The 19360-nt window shown below is 69.5% G+C and overlaps 1 protein-coding gene across 1 annotated transcript in view; it reads left to right on the top strand.

Annotated features, from left to right (window-relative positions):
* Positions 1 to 19360, top strand: part of ANK1 (ankyrin 1) — a 75960-nt gene that overhangs the window by 34255 nt on the left and 22345 nt on the right. Inside the window, 16 exon segments of the mRNA XM_075910864.1 lie at positions 945 to 1043; positions 1415 to 1513; positions 2004 to 2102; positions 2285 to 2377; positions 3754 to 3826; positions 4993 to 5016; positions 5796 to 5886; positions 6262 to 6340; positions 8252 to 8349; positions 8434 to 8658; positions 9117 to 9159; positions 9161 to 9272; positions 14419 to 14630; positions 15535 to 15739; positions 17618 to 17714; positions 18222 to 18450. Of these exon segments, the coding sequence (XP_075766979.1) occupies positions 945 to 1043; positions 1415 to 1513; positions 2004 to 2102; positions 2285 to 2377; positions 3754 to 3826; positions 4993 to 5016; positions 5796 to 5886; positions 6262 to 6340; positions 8252 to 8349; positions 8434 to 8658; positions 9117 to 9159; positions 9161 to 9272; positions 14419 to 14630; positions 15535 to 15739; positions 17618 to 17714; positions 18222 to 18450 (1878 nt within the window).

Genomic DNA, 19360 nt, shown 5'->3' with positions numbered 1-19360 from the left:
GTGGTCCTGGTCCCCGTAGAGACGGGGGCACCGTGATCCTGGTCCCCGTAGAGACGGGGGCACCGTGGTCCTGGTCCCCGTGGAGACGGGGGCACCGTGTTCCTGGTCCCCGTAGAGACGGGGGCACCGTGGTCCTGGTCCCCGTAGAGACGGGGGCACCGTGTTCCTGGTCCCCGTGGAGGCGGGGGCACCGTGGTCCTGGTCCCCGTAGAGACGGGGGCACCGTGGTCCTGGTCCCCGTAGAGACGGGGGCACCGTGTTCCTGGTCCCCGTGGAGGCGGGGGCACCGTGGTCCTGGTCCCCGTAGAGACGGGGGCACCGTGGTCCTGGTCCCCGTAGAGACGGGGGCACGGTGGTCCTGGTCCCCGTGGAGGCGGGGGCACCGTGGTCCTGGTCCCCGTAGAGACGGGGGCACCGTGGTCCTGGTCCCCGTAGAGACGGGGGCACGGTGGTCCTGGTCCCTGTGGAGGCGGGGGCACCGTGGTCCTGGTCCCCGTGGAGGCGGGGGCACCGTGGTCCTGGTCCCCGTGGAGGCGGGGGCGCCGTGGTCCTGGTCCCCGTGGAGGCGGGGGCGCCGTGGTCCTGGTCCCCGTGGAGGCGGGGGCGCCGTGGTCCTGGTCTCCGTGGAGGCGGGGGCGCCGTGGTCCTGGTCTCCGTGGAGGCGGGGGGTGCCGTGGTCCTGGTCCCCGTGGAGACGGGGGCGCCGTGGAGACGGGGGCGCCGTGGTCCTGGTCCCCATGGAGGCGGGGGGCGCCGTGGTCCTGGTCTCCGTGGAGGCGGGGGCGCCGTGGTCCTGGTCCCCGTGGAGACGGGGGCGCCGTGGTCCTGGTCCCCGTGGAGGCGGGGGCGCCGTGGTCCTGGTCCCCGTGGAGGCGGGGGCGCCGTGGTCCTGGTCCCCGTGGAGGTGGAGTGGCAGGTAGTATGTGACCCGGCTTTCTTTTCAGAGTGGCCTGACTCCTCTACACCTGGTGGCCCAGGAGGGCCATGTGCCAGTCGCCGATGTGCTGGTCAGACATGGTGTCACGGTGGATGCAGCGACCCGGGTAAAGAGCCATTCGGCACAGGCCCCCCCACCCCCCTACCAACCCCATTCTCTAGCTCCCAGGTCCCCCCGGCGCTGTCAGAGCTGCTCCTGCAAGCCACTGCAGGGGGCATTTCTCCCTCTGCTGCTGTCTCCTAGGTGTACCTCTCAGGGCCCCTGCCCCGCTGTGCCCCCTGCCCCGATGGGCAGGGCTCCTGGCACAGCCAGGGAATGTTTGGGGCACTCTGCGGGGCTCTGTGCTTTGGCACATGCTGCCCGGGGCACAGAGTTGGTGCTAGGAGTGGCTCGTCCCTGTGCCTGCAGCCCGGTGGGACCACGGGGATGGGGTGGCATGTGCTGGCTCTGTGAGACTGGTCCTGGGTCTGCTTCCAGATGGGCTACACCCCACTGCACGTGGCCAGCCATTATGGCAACATCAAGCTGGTGAAATTTTTGCTGCAGCACCAGGCAGACGTCAATGCCAAGACTAAGGTACGGAGCCCCCAACCTCTGTGGCCACTGGCCAGGCCAGCCGGCAGTGGGCAGCCACGCCCACCACGCACCCACCTCTCCACGCTGGGGACAGCTCTGTGATGCCGCAGGCCAAGGCCGGTGGGAGCCGAGCACCCTGGGTTGGCTCCATTTAGCTCCGTAGCCTCGTGGCTTGGAGCCCGCAGCCGCTGGGAAGGGCAGCGTGGGTGTGGGGGAGAGGGCGGAGCAGGCTGGGGACCCTGCAGCCCACCCTGGCACAGTCCCTGCTGCTGGGTCCTTGCTCGAGGTGTCGGTGACCCAGGGCCGCGTTTGTCGTTGCTCTGGGGCAGCCCCAGCTAGTCCTTTGGACTGACGCATTCCCGCTTCCCACACGTGTCCCTGAGAGCAACCCGCCCCCAGGGAGCAGTGCAGCTTATCGGGGAAACCAAGGCACGCTCCGGGCTCATCCAATCACTGTCACTCTGCCACAGCCCTCTGCCTCCCTTTGCAGCTCGGCTACACCCCTCTGCACCAGGCCGCTCAGCAGGGGCACACGGACATCGTGACGCTGCTGCTGCGCCACGGCGCCTCCCCCAACGAGGTCAGCTTGGTGAGTAGTCCGGCTCTCGGCCCTGCGGCCGCGCCACTCCCCCGGCCCTGCCCCCCCTCGCCCACACCCGCCCTCCTGTGCGCGTCCTCCGCCTGCCCCCCGGCCTGCCAGCTGGAGACGCGCAGTCCCACTGCACGGGACCCCCGGACCCGACGCTAACCCCGCCTCCTCCCCCCGCGCAGAACGGCACAACCCCGCTGGCCATTGCCAAGCGCCTCGGCTACATCTCGGTCACAGATGTGCTCAAGTTGGTCACCGAAGAGACCGGCGTCCCGGTGAGTTGCTGCCCTGCCCCTCGCAGCGTGGGGCGGTCTCCCTGTGGGGCTCCCCTTGCAGCGTGGGGCGGTCTCCCTGCGGGGCTCCCCTTGCAGCGTGGGGCGGTCTCCCTGCGGGGCTGTGGGGCTCCCTCGCAGCGTGGGGCGGTCTCCCTGTGGGGTCTCCCTGCGGGTCTCCCTGTGGGGCTCCCCTCGCAGCATGGGGCGGTCTTCCTGCGGGTCTCCCTCACAGGGTGGGGTGGTCTTGTGATGACACATCAGGGTTTTCCCATCTCCTGCACCCCCATAATGGCACGAACAGACTCCACCAGCCAGTAGAAAAAAGGGAGTTTATTGCTTCTCCAGGATACAGCAGAGCACAGATGTCATCTGGTTACAGGGCAGGCCTAGGATGCCTCAGCCCCCCTTGAGATGGGGGAGACTGGGCCCCTAATTCCAGCCCCTTTCCCTAGGCTGTCTCCTCCATGCTCCCAGACAGAAACTAACTCCCTCACTTCCAGCCCTGCCCCCAGCCAGGGCTCCACTCCCCTTCTTCCCATTGTTCCGCTCCCTGGGAGATCACTGGTCAGACAGGTTTGGAGCCCCCTTGCATAATGACTCATCCCCTGCCCTGCTGGGCCGTGCTACAGGCAGCAGCCAGTGGGGGTCACCCACAGCCCACTGCCCAGCACAGCAACCAGCAAGGTACCCCCACTACGTCACAGGTCTCCCTTCAGGGCTCCCCTCACAGCGTGGGGCGGTCTCCCTGTGGGGTCTCCGTGTGGGGCTCCCCTTGCAGCGTAGGGCGGTCTCCCTGTGGGGTCTCCATGTGGGGCTCCCCTCGCAGCGTGGGGCGGTCTCCCTGTGGGGTCTCCGTGTGGGGCTCCCCTTGCAGCGTAGGGCGGTCTCCCTGTGGGGTCTCCGTATGGGGCTCCCCTTGCAGCGTAGGGCGGTCTCCCTGTGAGGTCTCCGTGTGGGGCTCCCCTTGCAGCGTAGGGCGGTCTCCCTGTGAGGTCTCCGTGTGGGGCTCCCCTCGCAGCGTAGGGCGGTCTCCCTGTGGGGTCTCCCTGCAGGGCTCCCCTCGCAGTGTGGGGCGGTCTCCCTGCGGGTCTCCCTCACAGGGTGGGGTGGTCTCTCTGCGGAGATTCCGGGGGGCACCTCAGAGGGAGAACCCCATTAGGTCTTGGCTTAGCCACAGCCATGGGGAACTCTGCCCCCCCGTCCCCCCAGGGCCCAGGCTGGTAAGGCTCCTGCTGCCCATCTGCGGTGTCAGCTCCCCCCGGGCGGGTCCTTGGGGGAGGCGTGTGCACTCGGGGCGAGCGAGCAGCACTGGGTGGGCCGGGGGTGCCTGGCTCAGGCTTACGGCCAGGCTGGCTCTCATGCTCTCTCCCGCGCAGCTGGCCAGTGACAAGCTCCTCAAGAGCTTCCCTGAGACGGTGGATGAGACTCTGGACGTGTCTGAGGACGAAGGTGAGGGCCGGGGGCGCAGGAGGCAGGTGGGCGGGGGCAGCAAGGGTCCGGGGAGGTCTGGGGCCCTCAGCAGGGGCCCAAGCTCTCTGTGCTCACATGCAGGAAGCGGAGCCACGTGGCTGGGGGAGCCATGCGAGCTGGGGCCGTGATGCTCCACTTCCCCTGCTGCTGCCAGTGAGGGCAAAGGGGGAGCTGGGCTGGGCGGGGTCTTCTGGGAGGGGGGAGAAGGGGCAGAACTGTGCTGGGCGGGGTCTCCTGGGGAAGTCGAGGGGGGAAGCTGGGCCGGGCGGGGTCTCCTGGGGGAGTCGAGGGGGGAAGCTGGGCCGGGCGGGGTCTCTTGGGGGAGTCGAGGGGGGAAGCTGGGCCGGGCGGGGTCTCTTGGGGGAGTCGAGGGGGGAAGCTGGGCCGGGCGGGGTCTCCTGGGGGAGTCGAGGGGGGAAGCTGGGCCGGGCGGGGTCTCTTGGGGAGTCGAGGGGGAAGCTGGGCCGGGCGGGGTCTCCTGGGGGAGTCGAGGGGGGAAGCTGGGCCGGGCGGGGTCTCCTGGGGGAGTCGAGGGGAGAAGCTGGGCCGGGCGGGGTCTCCTGGGGGAGTCGAGGGGGGAAGCTGGGCCGGGCGGGGTCTCCTGGGGGAGTCGAGGGGGGAAGCTGGGCCGGGCGGGGTCTCCTGGGGGAGTCGAGGGGGGAAGCTGGGCCGGGCGGGGTCTCCTGGGGGAGTCGAGGGGGGAAGCTGGGCCGGGCGGGGTCTCCTGGGGGAGTCGAGGGGGGAAGCTGGGCCGGGCGGGGTCTCTTGGGGGAGTCGAGGGGGGAAGCTGGGCCGGGCGGGGTCTCCTGGGGGGGGGCCTGGCACGAGGATTTTCACACTTCCTCAAGGCCACCAAGGAGAGAGCCCGAGCCCTGCCCACATGCAGGTGCGGACCCTGCCCAGGGGCTCATGCTGGGCACAGAGCTGCTCCTGGCTGAGGCTGGCCTGGGAAGCTAGGTGTGCTGTCCCCAGCCTGTCCGTGCCATGTGGGCTCCCCGCCACAGCTGGCCTGGTGAGCCAGCTGTGAGGGGGGCAGCCGGCCCGGCACCCGCAGGGCCCTGAGGGGGGCAGCCGGCCCGGCACCCGCAGGGCCCTGAGCGCCATGGGGCTCGCACTCCTCAATTCTGACTCTTCTTGCTTTGCAGGCACGGCTCAGGTCACTCTCATGGGTATGGACTGTGTGTGTCCTCGTGGCCCTGCTTTGCCCCCCCATTTCAGCCCACGTGCTGTCCTCGCTGACCCATCCCACTCCCATCGGCCCTGGTCGGGCTGGCACCATCACCCCACCCCATCTGTGTCTGTGCCCACGCTGCCGTCCTCATGCTGTTTGGCTCTTCCTGCCCCCTCACTCCAGGGGCTCCCAGGCTGGTTCGGGCAGACAGAGCCCCTGGGTGAGGGGCCGTCCTTGGAGCCCAGCGTTGCCCATCCAGGGCTGCCCACTGCAGCGCTGCTGGGTCCAGGCCCCTCCTGCCCCAGGGCTGTGGCCTCTCCCCGGGGATCCCGTTAGCGTCGGCCAGGCCCCTGCCCCACCTGCAGATTGGGCTGGTGAGCAGGAAGCCTGACGTGAGCCAGCCCCTCACCCTGCTGCACAGCCCCTGGGCAGGCCAGGCAGGAGAACACCGTGAGCTCAATGGGGAAGGGGGCTCCCTGGGCAGCCCTGACGTTGGCCACAGCCTCCGCCAGGGCGAGCCCACGGGCCCTTGTCAGGGCGGAGCCTGCACCGTGCCCAGCGGGCAGAGTCCCCTGAGATAGGCTGGCCAAGAGCTGCACGCCATGGGGAGGGGGTTCCTGGTTGACCCCAGGAGCCAAGGAACAAGCCTGGCTCAGGCGGAAATGCTGGCCCATACGGAGCTGGGCACAATCAGCTCAGCCCTGCACCAGCCCAGGGACGGGCAGGGAGGAGACCTGAGGTCTGGCCCTGTTGGGCTGAGCCGTGTCTTGGTTCCAGGGGAGGAGCTGGCTGGTTCCCAGCCTGAGAAGCAGGAGTCCAGGGAGCAGGAGGACAAGGAGATGGAGTTTGTCCCCAAGCTGGATCAAGGGTAAGAAGCCCAGCTTGGCAGTGTGGGGCAGTGACACTGGGGCAGGGCTGGTGCGAGGGGCAGGCGTGGGGCTGGGGGATGGGCACGGGGGGTGGATGGGGAGCTGTGGCCTAGCTCAGCTTGCGAGCCCCTTCCTGACTGAGCTCTACCTCCCTGCTGCCGTCTGCAGGCCAATGGAGACAAACCTTCCCCCAGCCCTGCGCAGCCACCCCGCAGCACGTGGGGTTCAGGCCAGCACTGAGAGTGCGGGGCACATGCAGGGCTGTCTCAGGAACACGCCATGGCCGCTGGGTGCTCCGGGGCCCAAGGGAACCCTGGCACATAAGTGTGGCTGCTGCCGGCTGCCTGTGACCATCTCCCTTCTCACCTGCCCAGGGTGGAGTCTCCAGCCATCCCGCCGATCCCCTGCGTCACGCCTGAGACCGTGGTGATCCAAGCAGAGGAGGCTGAGCAGGTGGGTCCTGCCAGGAGTTCCTGGCTGCACTGCAGGCGATGCTCAGCCCAGCTGCGGGCAGCCCGGCCCACCCCAAGGCCTTATATAGTGAGAGAGTGGCTGGGGTGGGCAACCAGAACCAAGCAGGAGCTGCCCTGGGGAGAGGGGGCTGCAGCCACCTGTATTACAACAGGTTCAGGGGCACTGCTCAGAGATCTCACCCTTAGAGACCGGGCTACGTACAGCCCCAGAGTGGGGGTCCGCCACAATCAGCACCAAGCCAGTCACGCTCAGCACTGCTGTTTGCCACACTGGCCAGCAAGAAGTCACAGCCAAGCCCCTTCGACACTCCAGTTCGGTCTGTGCCACAGCCAGCCCCGCTCCTTACACACTATGAAAACCAGTCTCACCAAATCTGAACAGGTTCTCCCAGGCGCAAAGGACCAGCCACAGTCCCAGGTCAATTTAGACCTCAGGTCTTACCCCAAAGAGCTCACTGTGCCGCTCCTTCAGAATCTGACATCTAAAGGGTTATTAATAGAAAGAAAGAAGAGCTTGAGGTAAACGTGTTAATGGAAACAAATTGCACACATCAATCACAAAGTTCTGGTGCAACCACCACCAGGCAGATTTGAACCTAGGACTTCTGAAGCTTGGTATAGGAGCCGCTACAGCTTGAGCTATCAAGCCAGCTGGCTGTAGGGGTCTCTTGTTCTTACCTGTTGCTGTGGTCTGCATGGGACAGTGAACCACGCTAGGTGTGTGGGTAGCACAGGCTTGCAGCAGAGATGGATAATCTGCTGTCTCTGGAACACATCCTCTGTCAGACTCAGTTCACGGCTGAGATGCTTCTGAAGGGAGGAGCTGGAGTGAAGACAAATGGAGGAGCCTCCAGGACCCTTATAGCCCCTTGCCCACGTGGAGGGAATCCTAAAACGGAGTTTGTCACGTGGCCAGTCCCCTGCCTGTGCCTGACTCAGGCCTTAGCAGCCCTCGTGCACGTGCTGGTCTGCAGGGCCACAGCAAAGTCCCTCAGATGTGGATTGGCACCACTTAAGGCCCCTTGTCAGGCGAGTACTCGGATTCACTGAGTAGCCGCCCTTCCACAGCGGGGGGGCAACCCTGTTGCTCTCTCCCACAAGCACTTGGAATAACAGCACAGAGCCAACACGTGTAACTCAGATACAGAAACCAGACAGGCCTGTGAGCAGTCGCCACAGAACCAGCAACGCATCCGCTTTCGGTAGACACCCCACTTGGCCAACTCTGCAACCTCGGGTACAGCCATTAACAATGGTTGCTACAATGTTTTGTGTGTTCATCTAAAAAATTCAGTAACGTCTGACCACCTCATGCAGTGTTGGCCACCTGGGCAGCTTTCCCCTGGCAGACCCCCTCTCTCACTCATGCAGGGTGGGTGCCAACCTGAGTGGTGTCCCAGCCATGCCTTGTGGGCAGGCCCGGTCTGGGAGGTTGGCTGGGGCAAGTTAAGGGGCCCTGGCAGACAGGTGCCGTGACTGTATCTCTGGGTGCATGGTGGGGTCCAGGGGTCTCAGAGGAGGCTGGGAGCTGAGGGCCTCTTGGGCTGGTGGTGAGAAGCAAAGCGGCTGGCAGAGAAAAGGAGGGTGTGGAGGTCACAGGCCCCAGGGCCTGTGTGAGTCCAAGGCCACTACCTCTTGGTTCCTTGGGTTTCCAATGTTCAAGCCCTTCTCAAGCTGGCTCTGACCCTTGTCAGTCCCAGCACCGCCCCTGGGCTGAGGGCTTGTGACAGGAGGGACACTTGTTCCCCTCAGTGTGCCTGTCCTGCACAAGGTCTCAGCTGGTGTGGGAGTGGTGATGGCCTGCCTCCAGGAGCCAGGATTTCGCCAGGAGCCCCAGCGTAGCGAGAGGGGAAGGACGGGCATCTAACAAGCTGTTTCCTATCTCGCTCAGCCATCCAAGGAGCTGGACGACGACTCGCTTATCCCCAGCAGTCCCGCGACAGAGACCTCGGACAACATCAGCCCGGTGGCCAGTCCTGTGCACACAGGGTGAGTGCCCTGCTCCCGTACACGCCCGCAGGCCGGGCATGCCGGGAGCCTCGTGGGGACACCAGCCTGTGTCTGCCCTGGCAGGTTCCTGGTGAGCTTCATGGTGGATGCCCGCGGCGGCTCCATGCGGGGCAGCCGGCACAACGGGCTGCGTGTGATCATCCCACCCCGGACCTGCGCCGCGCCTACTCGCATCACCTGCCGCCTGGTCAAGCCGCAGAAACTGAGCACGCCGCCGCCCCTGGCGGAGGAGGAGGGTCTGGCCAGCAGGATCATCGCCCTGGGGCCCGCTGGGGCGCAGTTCCTGAGGTGAGCAGTGGGCGGTGCCCATTCCTAGCCAGGGCCCCGCTTTCAGCCCCCCTGCAGGGAGTAGGGGAGACGGCAGCTCCACTGTGCGGGCAGCAGTGGCCCTTTGCTGGGGTCAGCTGGCGCTGCCTAGGTCAATGGAGTCGTGCCAGCCTGCAGCCGGGGCGTTGCCCCCATGGAGCGGTGCCAGAGCCAATGGGATTGCTCCCCATGGGTGTAATGGGACCTGCAGAGTCCTGTGCAAGCAGCTACTCCTGTGCCCCCCGGGGCATGGGGCTGAGGATCCGTGCGAAGAGACTTTCCCAAGACCATAGGGTGAGTCCCCAACCACAGATGTCCTGGCTCCCTCTTCTGGGCTTTGCCCACTAGCCTTTCCTGCCCTCCCCTGTCTGGTGGCTTGGCTCCCTGCTGCAGCAGCGGGTGGTGGTGGTGGCCCACCTCAGTGCCTTGCTCTCCTGCAGCCCTGTGATCGTGGAGATCCCGCATTTTGCGTCGGCCGGGCGGCGGGGACCGGGAGCTGGTGGTGCTGCGCAGCGAGAACGGCTCCGTCTGGAAGGAGCATCGCAACCGCTACAGCGAGAGCTACCTGGACCAGGTGCTCAATGGCATGGACGAAGGTGAGCACACGAGGCCGGGCCGGCTGCAGAGGCTCTCCCTGTGGGGCAGGGTGGCCCGGCCTGGCTGAGGTGACCGTCAGAGGGGTGGGCACTGAGCCTGGGCAGGGCTGAGCATGGCAGGTGGGGAGTGGCTGAGCAAGCTGGGGTGTGACCTAGGCAGGTGTGGGGTGTGGCTTGGGTAAGGTGGGTGTGACTGGGGCGTGGCCTGGGCAGGATGGAGCATGGCCAAGGTAAGATAGATAGGGATGGGAGATGGCCCAGGCAGGTGGCTGGGGTGGGGCTAACTGGGGCAGAAGGGGGTGGGTTGGGGTGGGGCGTGGCTGGGCAGGGTGGACAGGGGAGAGGCTGACTGGTGGCCAAAAGGGGTGGGCCAGGCCCGGGCTGGGCAGGGCGGGTAGAGGTGGGGCGTGGGGCTGACAGGTGGCTGAAGGGGATGGATTAGGGTCGGGGTGGGGCTGATGCGATGCTGGCTGGGCCAAGGGGACCCATGGCTGGGCAGGGTGGGTTGGGGTAGGGATGTAAAAGTGTAGTCGATTAACCGAGAAGCGTATCGGTTAATGCTGTAGACGACACACATGCCCCCCCACACTTGCCAGCAGGCTGGCCAGCAGCCCGGCTCCGTCCTGGCTTGCGACGGGTCCAGGACCTGCCCCCGCTGTGGCTCTGCATTTAAAGCGTATCAGGAGCTGGGCGGGCAGGCAGCCCGGCTCAGTTCCGGCTTGTGCCGGGTCTGGGAGCTCAGACCCGCCCTAGACGGGCTGCTGCCACCCTGCGCCGCTGCCTGTTTATCAGAGGGAGCAGCGCGGGGCGACAGGCAGCCGGTCCGCAAGGGGAGCTGGGTTTTAAACTGGCTCCCCTCACGGACCAGCTCCCGCCTGGCACCTCGCACTGCGGAGGCAGGGGCTCCTCAGGAGTGAGGCTGGAGCGCACTGGCTGCCGGCCCCGCCCCCAAGGACCATCGGATAGTCAACTAACCGATAAGAATTCCTGAGGTTACTCGACTATTCAATTAGCCCGTATTTAACATCCCTAGGGAGGAGTGGAAGGAGGCTGGGGGTAGGGGTGTGGCGGGGCCGTGCTGGGTGGGGTGGGACCGGGCTATGTGGGTAGGGGAGGGGCGTGGCCAGACAGAGTGGGGCGGGGCTAGACTGGGCGGATGGGGTAGGACTGGGCGGGGTTAGGCGGGGCCGGGCTGGGTGGGTAGGGGTGGGGTGGGGCGGGGCCAGACTGGGCGGATAGGTAGGGGTAGGACCGGGCGGGGTTAGGCGGGGCCGGGCTGGGTGGGTAGGGGTGGGGCGGGGGCCAGACTGAGCGGATAGATAGGGGTAGGACCGGGCGGGGTTAGGCGGGGCCGGGCTTGGTGGGTAGGGGTGGGGCGGGGCCGGGCTGGGCGGATAGGTAGGGGTAGGACCGGGCGGGGTTAGGCGGGGCCGGGCTGGGTGGGTAGGGGTGGGGCGGGGCCAGACTGGGCGGATAGATAGGGGTAGGACCGGGCGGGGTTAGGCGGGGCCGGGCTGGGTGGGTAGGGGTGGGGCGGGGCCAGACTGGGCGGATAGATAGGGGTAGGACCGGGCGGGGTTAGGCGGGGCCGGGCTGGGTGGGTAGGGGTGGGGCGGGGCCACAGTGGGCGGATAGATAGGGGTAGGACCGGGCGGGGTTAGGCGGGGCCGGGCTGGGTGGGTAGGGGTGGGGCGGGGCCAGACTGGGCGGATAGATAGGGGTAGGACCGGGCGGGGTTAGGCGGGGCCGGGCTTGGTGGGTAGGGGTGGGGCGGGGCCGGGCTGGGCGGATAGGTAGGGGTAGGACCGGGCGGGGTTAGGCGGGGCCGGGCTGGGTGGGTAGGAGTGGGGCGGGGCCAGACTGGGCGGATAGGTAGGGGTAGGACCGGGCGGGGTTAGGCGGGGCCGGGCTTGGTGGGTAGGGGTGGGGCGGGGCCGGGCTGGGCGGATAGGTAGGGGTAGGACTGGGCGGGGTTAGGCGGGGCCGGGCTGGGTGGGTAGGGGTGGGGCGGGGCCGGGCTGGGCGGATAGGTAGGGGTAGGACCGGGCGGGGTTAGGCGGGGCCGGGCTGGGTGGGGTAGGGGTGGGGCGGGGCCGGGCTGGGCGGATAGGTAGGGGTAGGACCGGGCGGGGTTAGGCGGGGCCCGGCTGGGTGGGGTGGGGTGGGGCGGGGCCAGACTGGGCGGATAGATAGGGGTAGGACCGGGCGGGGTTAGGCGGGGCCGGGCTGGGTGGGGTGGGGTGGGGCGGGGCCAGACTGGGCGGATAGATAGGGGTAGGACCGTGCGGGGTTAGGCGGGGCCGGGCTGGGTGGGTAGGGGTGGGGCGGGGCCGGGCTGGGCGGATAGATAGGGGTAGGACCGGGCGGGGTTAGGCGGGGCCGGGCTGGGTGGGTAGGGGTGGGGCGGGGCCAGACTGGGCGGATAGGTAGGGGTAGGACTGGGCGGGGTTAGGCGGGGCCGGGCTGGGTGGGTAGGGGTGGGGCGGGGCCGGGCTGGGCGGATAGGTAGGGGTAGGACCGGGCGGGGTTAGGCGGGGCCGGGCTGGGTGGGTAGGGGTGGGGCGGGGCCGGGCTGGGCGGATAGGTAGGGGTAGGACCGGGCGGGGTTAGGCGGGGCCGGGCTGGGTGGGTAGGGGTGGGGCGGGGCCGGGCTGGGCGGATAGGTAGGGGTAGGACCGGGCGGGGTTAGGCGGGGCCGGGCTGGGTGGGTAGGGGTGGGGCGGGGCCGGGCTGGGCGGATAGGTAGGGGTAGGACTGGGCGGGGTTAGGCGGGGCCGGGCTGGGTGGGTAGGGGTGGGGCGGGGCCGGGCTGGGCGGATAGGTAGGGGTAGGACCGGGCGGGGTTAGGCGGGGCCGGGCTGGGTGGGTAGGGGTGGGGCGGGGGCCGGGCTGGGCGGATAGGTAGGGGTAGGACCGGGCGGGGTTAGGCGGGGCCGGGCTGGGTGGGTAGGGGTGGGGCGGGGCCGGGCTGGGCGGATAGGTAGGGGTAGGACCGGGCGGGGTTAGGCGGGGCCGGGCTGGGTGGGTAGGGGTGGGGCGGGGCCGGGCTGGGCGGATAGGTAGGGGTAGGACCGGGCGGGGTTAGGCGGGGCCGGGCTGGGTGGGTAGGAGTGGGGCGGGGCCAGACTGGGCGGATAGGTAGGGGTAGGACCGGGCGGGGTTAGGCGGGGCCGGGCTTGGTGGGTAGGGGTGGGGCGGGGCCGGGCTGGGCGGATAGGTAGGGGTAGGACTGGGCGGGGTTAGGCGGGGCCGGGCTGGGTGGGTAGGGGTGGGGCGGGGCCGGGCTGGGCGGATAGGTAGGGGTAGGACCGGGCGGGGTTAGGCGGGGCCGGGCTGGGTGGGTAGGGGTGGGGCGGGGCCGGGCTGGGCGGATAGGTAGGGGTAGGACCGGGCGGGGTTAGGCGGGGCCCGGCTGGGTGGGGTGGGGTGGGGCGGGGCCAGACTGGGCGGATAGATAGGGGTAGGACCGGGCGGGGTTAGGCGGGGCCGGGCTGGGTGGGGTGGGGTGGGGCGGGGCCAGACTGGGCGGATAGATAGGGGTAGGACCGTGCGGGGTTAGGCGGGGCCGGGCTGGGTGGGTAGGGGTGGGGCGGGGCCGGGCTGGGCGGATAGATAGGGGTAGGAACCGGGCGGGGTTAGGCGGGGCCGGGCTGGGTGGGTAGGGGTGGGGCGGGGCCAGACTGGGCGGATAGGTAGGGGTAGGACTGGGCGGGGTTAGGCGGGGCCGGGCTGGGTGGGTAGGGGTGGGGCGGGGCCGGGCTGGGCGGATAGGTAGGGGTAGGACCGGGCGGGGTTAGGCGGGGCCGGGCTGGGTGGGTAGGGGTGGGGCGGGGCCGGGCTGGGCGGATAGGTAGGGGTAGGACCGGGCGGGGTTAGGCGGGGCCGGGCTGGGTGGGTAGGGGTGGGGCGGGGCCGGGCTGGGCGGATAGGTAGGGGTAGGACCGGGCGGGGTTAGGCGGGGCCGGGCTGGGTGGGTAGGGGTGGGGCGGGGCCGGGCTGGGCGGATAGGTAGGGGTAGGACTGGGCGGGGTTAGGCGGGGCCGGGCTGGGTGGGTAGGGGTGGGGCGGGGCCGGGCTGGGCGGATAGGTAGGGGTAGGACCGGGCGGGGTTAGGCGGGGCCGGGCTGGGTGGGTAGGGGTGGGGCGGGGCCGGGCTGGGCGGATAGGTAGGGGTAGGACCGGGCGGGGTTAGGCGGGGCCGGGCTGGGTGGGTAGGGGTGGGGCGGGGCCGGGCTGGGCGGATAGGTAGGGGTAGGACCGGGCGGGGTTAGGCGGGGCCGGGCTGGGTGGGTAGGGGTGGGGCGGGGCCAGACTGGGTGGATAGATAGGGGTAGGACCGGGCGGGGTTAGGCGGGGCCGGGCTGGGTGGGTAGGGGTGGGGCGGGGCCAGACTGGGCGGATAGATAGGGGTAGGACCGGGCGGGGTTAGGCGGGGCCCGGCTGGGTGGGTAGGGGTGGGGCGGGGCCAGACTGGGCGGATAGATAGGGGTAGGACCGGGCGGGGTTAGGCGGGGCCGGGCTGGGTGGGGGTGGGGTGGGGCGGGGCCAGACTGGGCGGATAGATAGGGGTAGGACCGTGCGGGGTTAGGCGGGGCCGGGCTGGGTGGGTAGGGGTGGGGCGGGGCCGGGCTGGGCGGATAGGGGTGGGGCGGGGCCGGGCTGGGTGGATAGATAGGGGTAGGACCGGGCGGGGTTAGGCGGGGCCGGGCTGGGTGGGTAGGGGTGGGGCGGGGCCGGGCTGGGCGGATAGATAGGGGTAGGACCGGGCGGGGTTAGGCGGGGCCGGGCTGGGTGGGTAGGGGTGGGGCGGGGCCGGGCTGGGTGGATAGATAGGGGTAGGACCGGGCGGGGTTAGGCGGGGCCGGGCTGGGTGGGTAGGGGTGGGGCGGGGCCGGGCTGGGCGGATAGATAGGGGTAGGACCGGGCGGGGTTAGGCGGGGCCGGGCTGGGTGGGTAGGGGTGGGGCGGGGCCAGACTGGGCGGATAGATAGGGGTAGGACCGGGCGGGGTTAGGCGGGGCCGGGCTGGGTGGGGTGGGGCGGGGCGGGGCTGAGCAGGGTGGGATGGGGCAGGTCGAAGCCAGACGAGGCGGGGCAGGGCCAGGCATGGCTGTGTCCTGCTGTCTCACAATGGGCTGCGCTTGCAGAGCTGGAGAGCCTGGAGGAGCTAGAGAAGAAGAGGATTTGCCGCATCATCAGCACCGATTTCCCCCGCTACTTCGTGGTCATGTCCCGCGTCTGCCAGGACTGCGACCTGATTGGCCCGGAGGGGGGGTGTCTGAAGAGCTCCCTAGTGCCCATGGTGCAGGCCACCTTCCCGGAGACGGCTGTCACCAAGAGAGTCAAGCTGGCTCTGCAGGTACCAGTCCTCCCTGGGCCAGGGACAGACAGAGGATGGGTAGGTTCCAGGCATCGCTGCCCCAGGCCAACAGAGACAGGGACCGGTCCCAGGTGTCAATGCCCCGGGGCCGACACGGACGAAGGGACAGAGTCTGAGGGTATGTCTACACTACAGAGTTTTTTTCGGAAAAACAACCATTTTTCCAAAATAACTTCAATTACGTCCACCCTGCAGTTGTGTTCTTCTGCAAGAAAATTGAGAGAACTGAGGGGGTTTCCGAGATTGGTAATCCTCATTTTACTAGGAAGAACCCTTTTTCCAAAAGAGCGTGTTTGGAAACAGGCGTGTGTGGCCGGGGAAGAGGGAGTTCTTTCAACAGAAGAGGAAAGAGGAGAAAGCACAGGTGTCCTGGTAGCCACACCGTCCACAGGAATCACAGCTGAAATGCGAGAGAGCGTCTGGTCAGTGTGGACACTCTCTTTTGGAAGATCTCTTCCGGAAAAGCTTCTTCCGAAAGAAGCCTGCAGTCTAGACATAGATTGTCTCTGCCCCGGGGCTGACAGACAGACAGACAGACAGAGGCTGGGCAGGCTGGGTGGGTGCCAGGTGTCACTGCCCTGGGGCTGACAGACAGACAGACAGAGGCTGGGCAGGCTGGGTGGGTGCCAGGTGTCACTGCCCCGGGGCTGACAGACAGACAGACAGACAGAGGCTGGGCAGGCTGGGTGGGTGCCAGGTGTCACTGCCCCGGGGCTGACAGACAGACAGACAGAGGCTGGGCAGGCCCTGGGCGTTGCTGCCGGGGCAGATGGGCAGAGGATGAGGCCGGCGCTGCCATGGCCGCGTGCTGGGCAGCCGTAGTCCATCACCTCCCGGGCTGGCGAACTCCGGAGCTGCCTCATGGCGCTGCCTCCCCCCGCAGGCGCAGCCAGTGCCCGACGAGCTGGTGACGAAGCTGCTCGGGAACCAGGCCACCTTCAGCCCCATTGTCACCGTGGAGCCGCGGCGCAGGAAGTTCCACCGGCCCATCGGCCTCCGCATCCCCCTCCCGCCCTCCTGGAAGGACAGTCCCCGGGACAACGGGGAGGGGGACACCACCAGCCTGCGCCTGCTCTGCAGCGTTATCGGTGAGAGCGCCTGCCCTGCTAGGGGCCCCTGCCTGCCCCACACGGGCTCCTCCCCCCCCGGGGCCCCTGCCTGCCCCACACGGGCTCCTCCCCCCCCGGGGACCCCTGCCTGCACCACACGGGCTCCTCCCCCCCCGGGGCCCCTGCCTGCCCCACATGGGCTCCTCCCCCCCCGGGGACCCCTGCCTGCCCCACACGGGCTCCTCCCCCCCCGGGGAACCCCTGCCTGCACCACACGGGCTCCTCCCCCCTCGGAGACCCCTGCCTGCCCCACACGGGCTCCTCCCCCCCCCGGGGAACCCCTGCCTGCCCCACACGGGCTCCTCCCCCCCCCCCGGGAACCCCTGCCTGCACCACACGGGCTCCTCCCCCCCCCCGGGAACCCCTGCCTGCACCACACAGGCTCCTCCCCCCCCCGGGCACCCCTGCCTGCCCCACACGGGCTCTTCCCCCCCGGGAACCCCTGCCTGCACCACACGGGCTCCTCCCCCCCCCCGGGGACCCCTGCCTGCCCCACACGGGCTCCTCCCCCCCGGGGACCCCTGCCTGCCCCACACGGGCTCCTCCCCCCCCCGGGGACCCCTGCCTGCTCCACACGGGCTCCTCCCCCCCCAAAGATCCCTGCCTGCCCCACACGGGCTCCTCTCCCCCCAAAGATCCCTGCCTGCTCCGCACGGGCTCCCCCCCCCAAAGATCCCTGCCTGCTCCGCACGGGCTCCTCCCCCCCCAAAGATCCCTGCCTGCCCCACACGGGCTCCCCCCCCCAAAGATCCCTGCCTGCTCCGCACGGGCTCCCCCCCCCAAAGATCCCTGCCTGCTCCGCACGGGCTCCTCCCCCCCCAAAGTTCCCTGCCTGCCCCACACGGGCTCCCCCCCCCAAAGATCCCTGCCTGCTCCGCACGGGCTCCCCCCCCCAAAGATCCCTGCCTGCTCCGCACAGGCTCCCCCCCCAAAGATCCCTGCCTGCCCCACACGGGCTCCCCCCCCAAAGATCCCTGCCTGCTCCGCACGGGCTCCCCCCCCCAAAGATCCCTGCCTGCTCCGCACGGGCTCCTCCCCCCCCAAAGTTCCCTGCCTGCCCCACACGGGCTCCCCCCCCCAAAGATCCCTGCCTGCTCCGCACGGGCTCCCCCCCCCAAAGATCCCTGCCTGCTCCGCACAGGCTCCCCCCCCAAAGATCCCTGCCTGCTCCGCACGGGCTCCCCCCCCCAAAGATCCCTGCCTGCTCCGCACGGGCTCCCCCCCCCCAAAGATCCCTGCCTGCTCCGCATGGGCTCCTCTCCCCCCAAAGATCCCTGCCTGCTCCGCACGGGCTCCTCTCCCCCCAAAGATCCCTGCCTGCTCCGCACGGGCTCCCCCCCCCAAAGATCCCTGCCTGCTCCGCACGGGCTCCTCTCCCCCCAAAGATCCCTGCCTGCCCACACGGGCTCCCCCCCCAAAGATCCCTGCCTGCTCCGCACGGGCTCCCCCCCCCAAAGATCCCTGCCTGCTCCGCACGGGCTCCTCTCCCCCAAAGATCCCTGCCTGCCCCACACGGGCTCCCCCCCCAAAGATCCCTGCCTGCTCCGCACGGGCTCCCCCCCCCAAAGATCCCTGCCTGCTCCGCACGGGCTCCCCCCCCCAAAGATCCCTGCCTGCTCCGCATGGGCTCCTCTCCCCCCAAAGATCCCTGCCTGCCCCACACGAGCTCCTCCCCCCCAAAGATCCCTGCCTGCCCCACACGAGCTCCTCCCCCCCGGGGACCCCTGCCTGCCCCACACGGGCTCCTCCCCCCCAGTGACCCCTGCCTGCTCCGCACGGGCTCCTCCCCCCCCGGGGGGCTCCACGGGGCAGAGCCTGTGGGTTGGGCCTGCGTCAGCCCCTTGTGTCTCGTTTCAGGGGGCACAGCCCAGGCCCAGTGGGAGGACATCACAGGGACTACGAAGCTGGTGTACGCCCATGAGTGTGCCAGCTTCACCACCAACGTGTCTGCCCGGTGAGCGGCGGGTGCCCGGTGCCTCGTGTGGCCTGGGGCTGGGTGGCAGGGTGGGGCCCAGGCCAAGGGGAGCCAGAGGAGGCTGTGGCAAGGCCGGGACCCGGGGCCCTGGCTGTGTGAAGGGAAAAGGCTCCATGATTCCCAGGCTGCAAATCCAGGACCTCTGGTGCTCTCAGCCCCCGGGCCACCAAGGATGGTGTCTCGAGGCGGATTCCCACGAGCCTTGGGCACTGTGTCCTCGCACGCGTGTGCAATCACGCGTGTGCAAACGCGGTCTCCTGCGTATACAGCAACGCCCAGCAGGGGGCCCCCGGCCACAGGCAGGGCCCCAGAGCCACGCACAGTCGGGCTGGGGTTGGGTTCCCCCATTTTCCTCCTGACGCCCCCTCATGCCCCGTGTGATGCCTGGCCCGGAAATCTGTTCTCTGAGGGGGAGCAGGAGGGTAGTGGGGCAGCCCGTGGGGCTGGGGCTGGGCTGTGGTGACCGCGTGGGGCCGTGCCCTGCAGGTTCTGGCTGGCAGATTGCCCGCGCACGGCCGAGGCTGTCCACTTCGCCAGCCTGCTGTACCAGGAGCTGACGGCCGTGCCCTACATGGCCAAGTTCGTGGTGTTTGCCAAGATGAGCAGCACGCGGGAGGGGCGGCTGCGCTGCTACTGCATGACCGACGACAAGGTGGACAAGACGCTGGAGCAGCACGAGAACTTCCACGAGGTGGCCCGCAGCCGGGACATCGAGGTAGCGCCCTCCCCCGGGGCCACGGGTCCCACGGCCACGCGCACAGCCAGGCCTGCAGTGCCAGGCACCGGGGCTGGCCCTGACTCAGGCATAGCGCCCTCCCCCGGGGCCACGGGTCCCACGCCCACGCGCACAGCCAGGCCTGCAGTGCCGGGCGCCGGGGCTGGCCCTGACTCAGCCGAAGCGCCCTCCCCCGGGTCCACGGGTCCCACTCCCACGCGCACAGCCAGGCCTGCAGTGCCGGGCGCCGGGGCTGGCCCTGACTCAGCCGAAGCGCCCTCCCCGGGGCCACGGGTCCCACTCCCACGCGCACAGCCAGGCCTGCAGTGCCAGGCACCGGGGCTGGCCCTGACTCAGCCGTAGCGCCCTCCCCCGGGGCCACGGGTCCCACTCCCACGCGCACAGCCAGGCCTGCAGTGCCGGGCGCCGGGGCTGGCCCTGACTCAGCCGTAGCGCCCTCCCGGGGGCCACGGGTCCCACTCCCACGCGCACAGCCAGGCCTGCAGTGCCGGGCGCCGGGGCTGGCCCTGACTCAGGCATAGCGCCCTCCCCGGGGCCACGGGTCCCACGCCCACGCGCACAGCCAGGCCTGCATTGCCGGGCGCCGGGGCTGGCCCTGACTCAGGCATAGCACCCTCCCCCGGGGCCACGGGTCCCACTCCCACGCGCACAGCCAGGCCTGCAGTGCCGGGCACTGGGGCTGGCCCTGACTCAGGCATAGCGCCCTCCCCCGGGCCACGGGTCCCACGCCCACGCGCACAGCCAGGCCTGCATTGCCGGGCGCCGGGGCTGGCCCTGACTCAGGCATAGCGCCCTCCCCCGGGGCCACGGGTCCCACGCCCACGCGCACAGCCAGGCCTGCATTGCCGGGCGCCGGGGCTGGCCTTGACTCAGGCATAGCACCCTCCCC

The sequence above is a fragment of the Pelodiscus sinensis genome, chromosome 28, assembly GCF_049634645.1.
Source record: "Pelodiscus sinensis isolate JC-2024 chromosome 28, ASM4963464v1, whole genome shotgun sequence".
Classification (NCBI taxonomy): domain Eukaryota; kingdom Metazoa; phylum Chordata; order Testudines; family Trionychidae; genus Pelodiscus; species Pelodiscus sinensis.
Note: the sequence above shows the minus strand (reverse complement) of the source record. Positions and strands in the feature narration are given on the sequence as shown.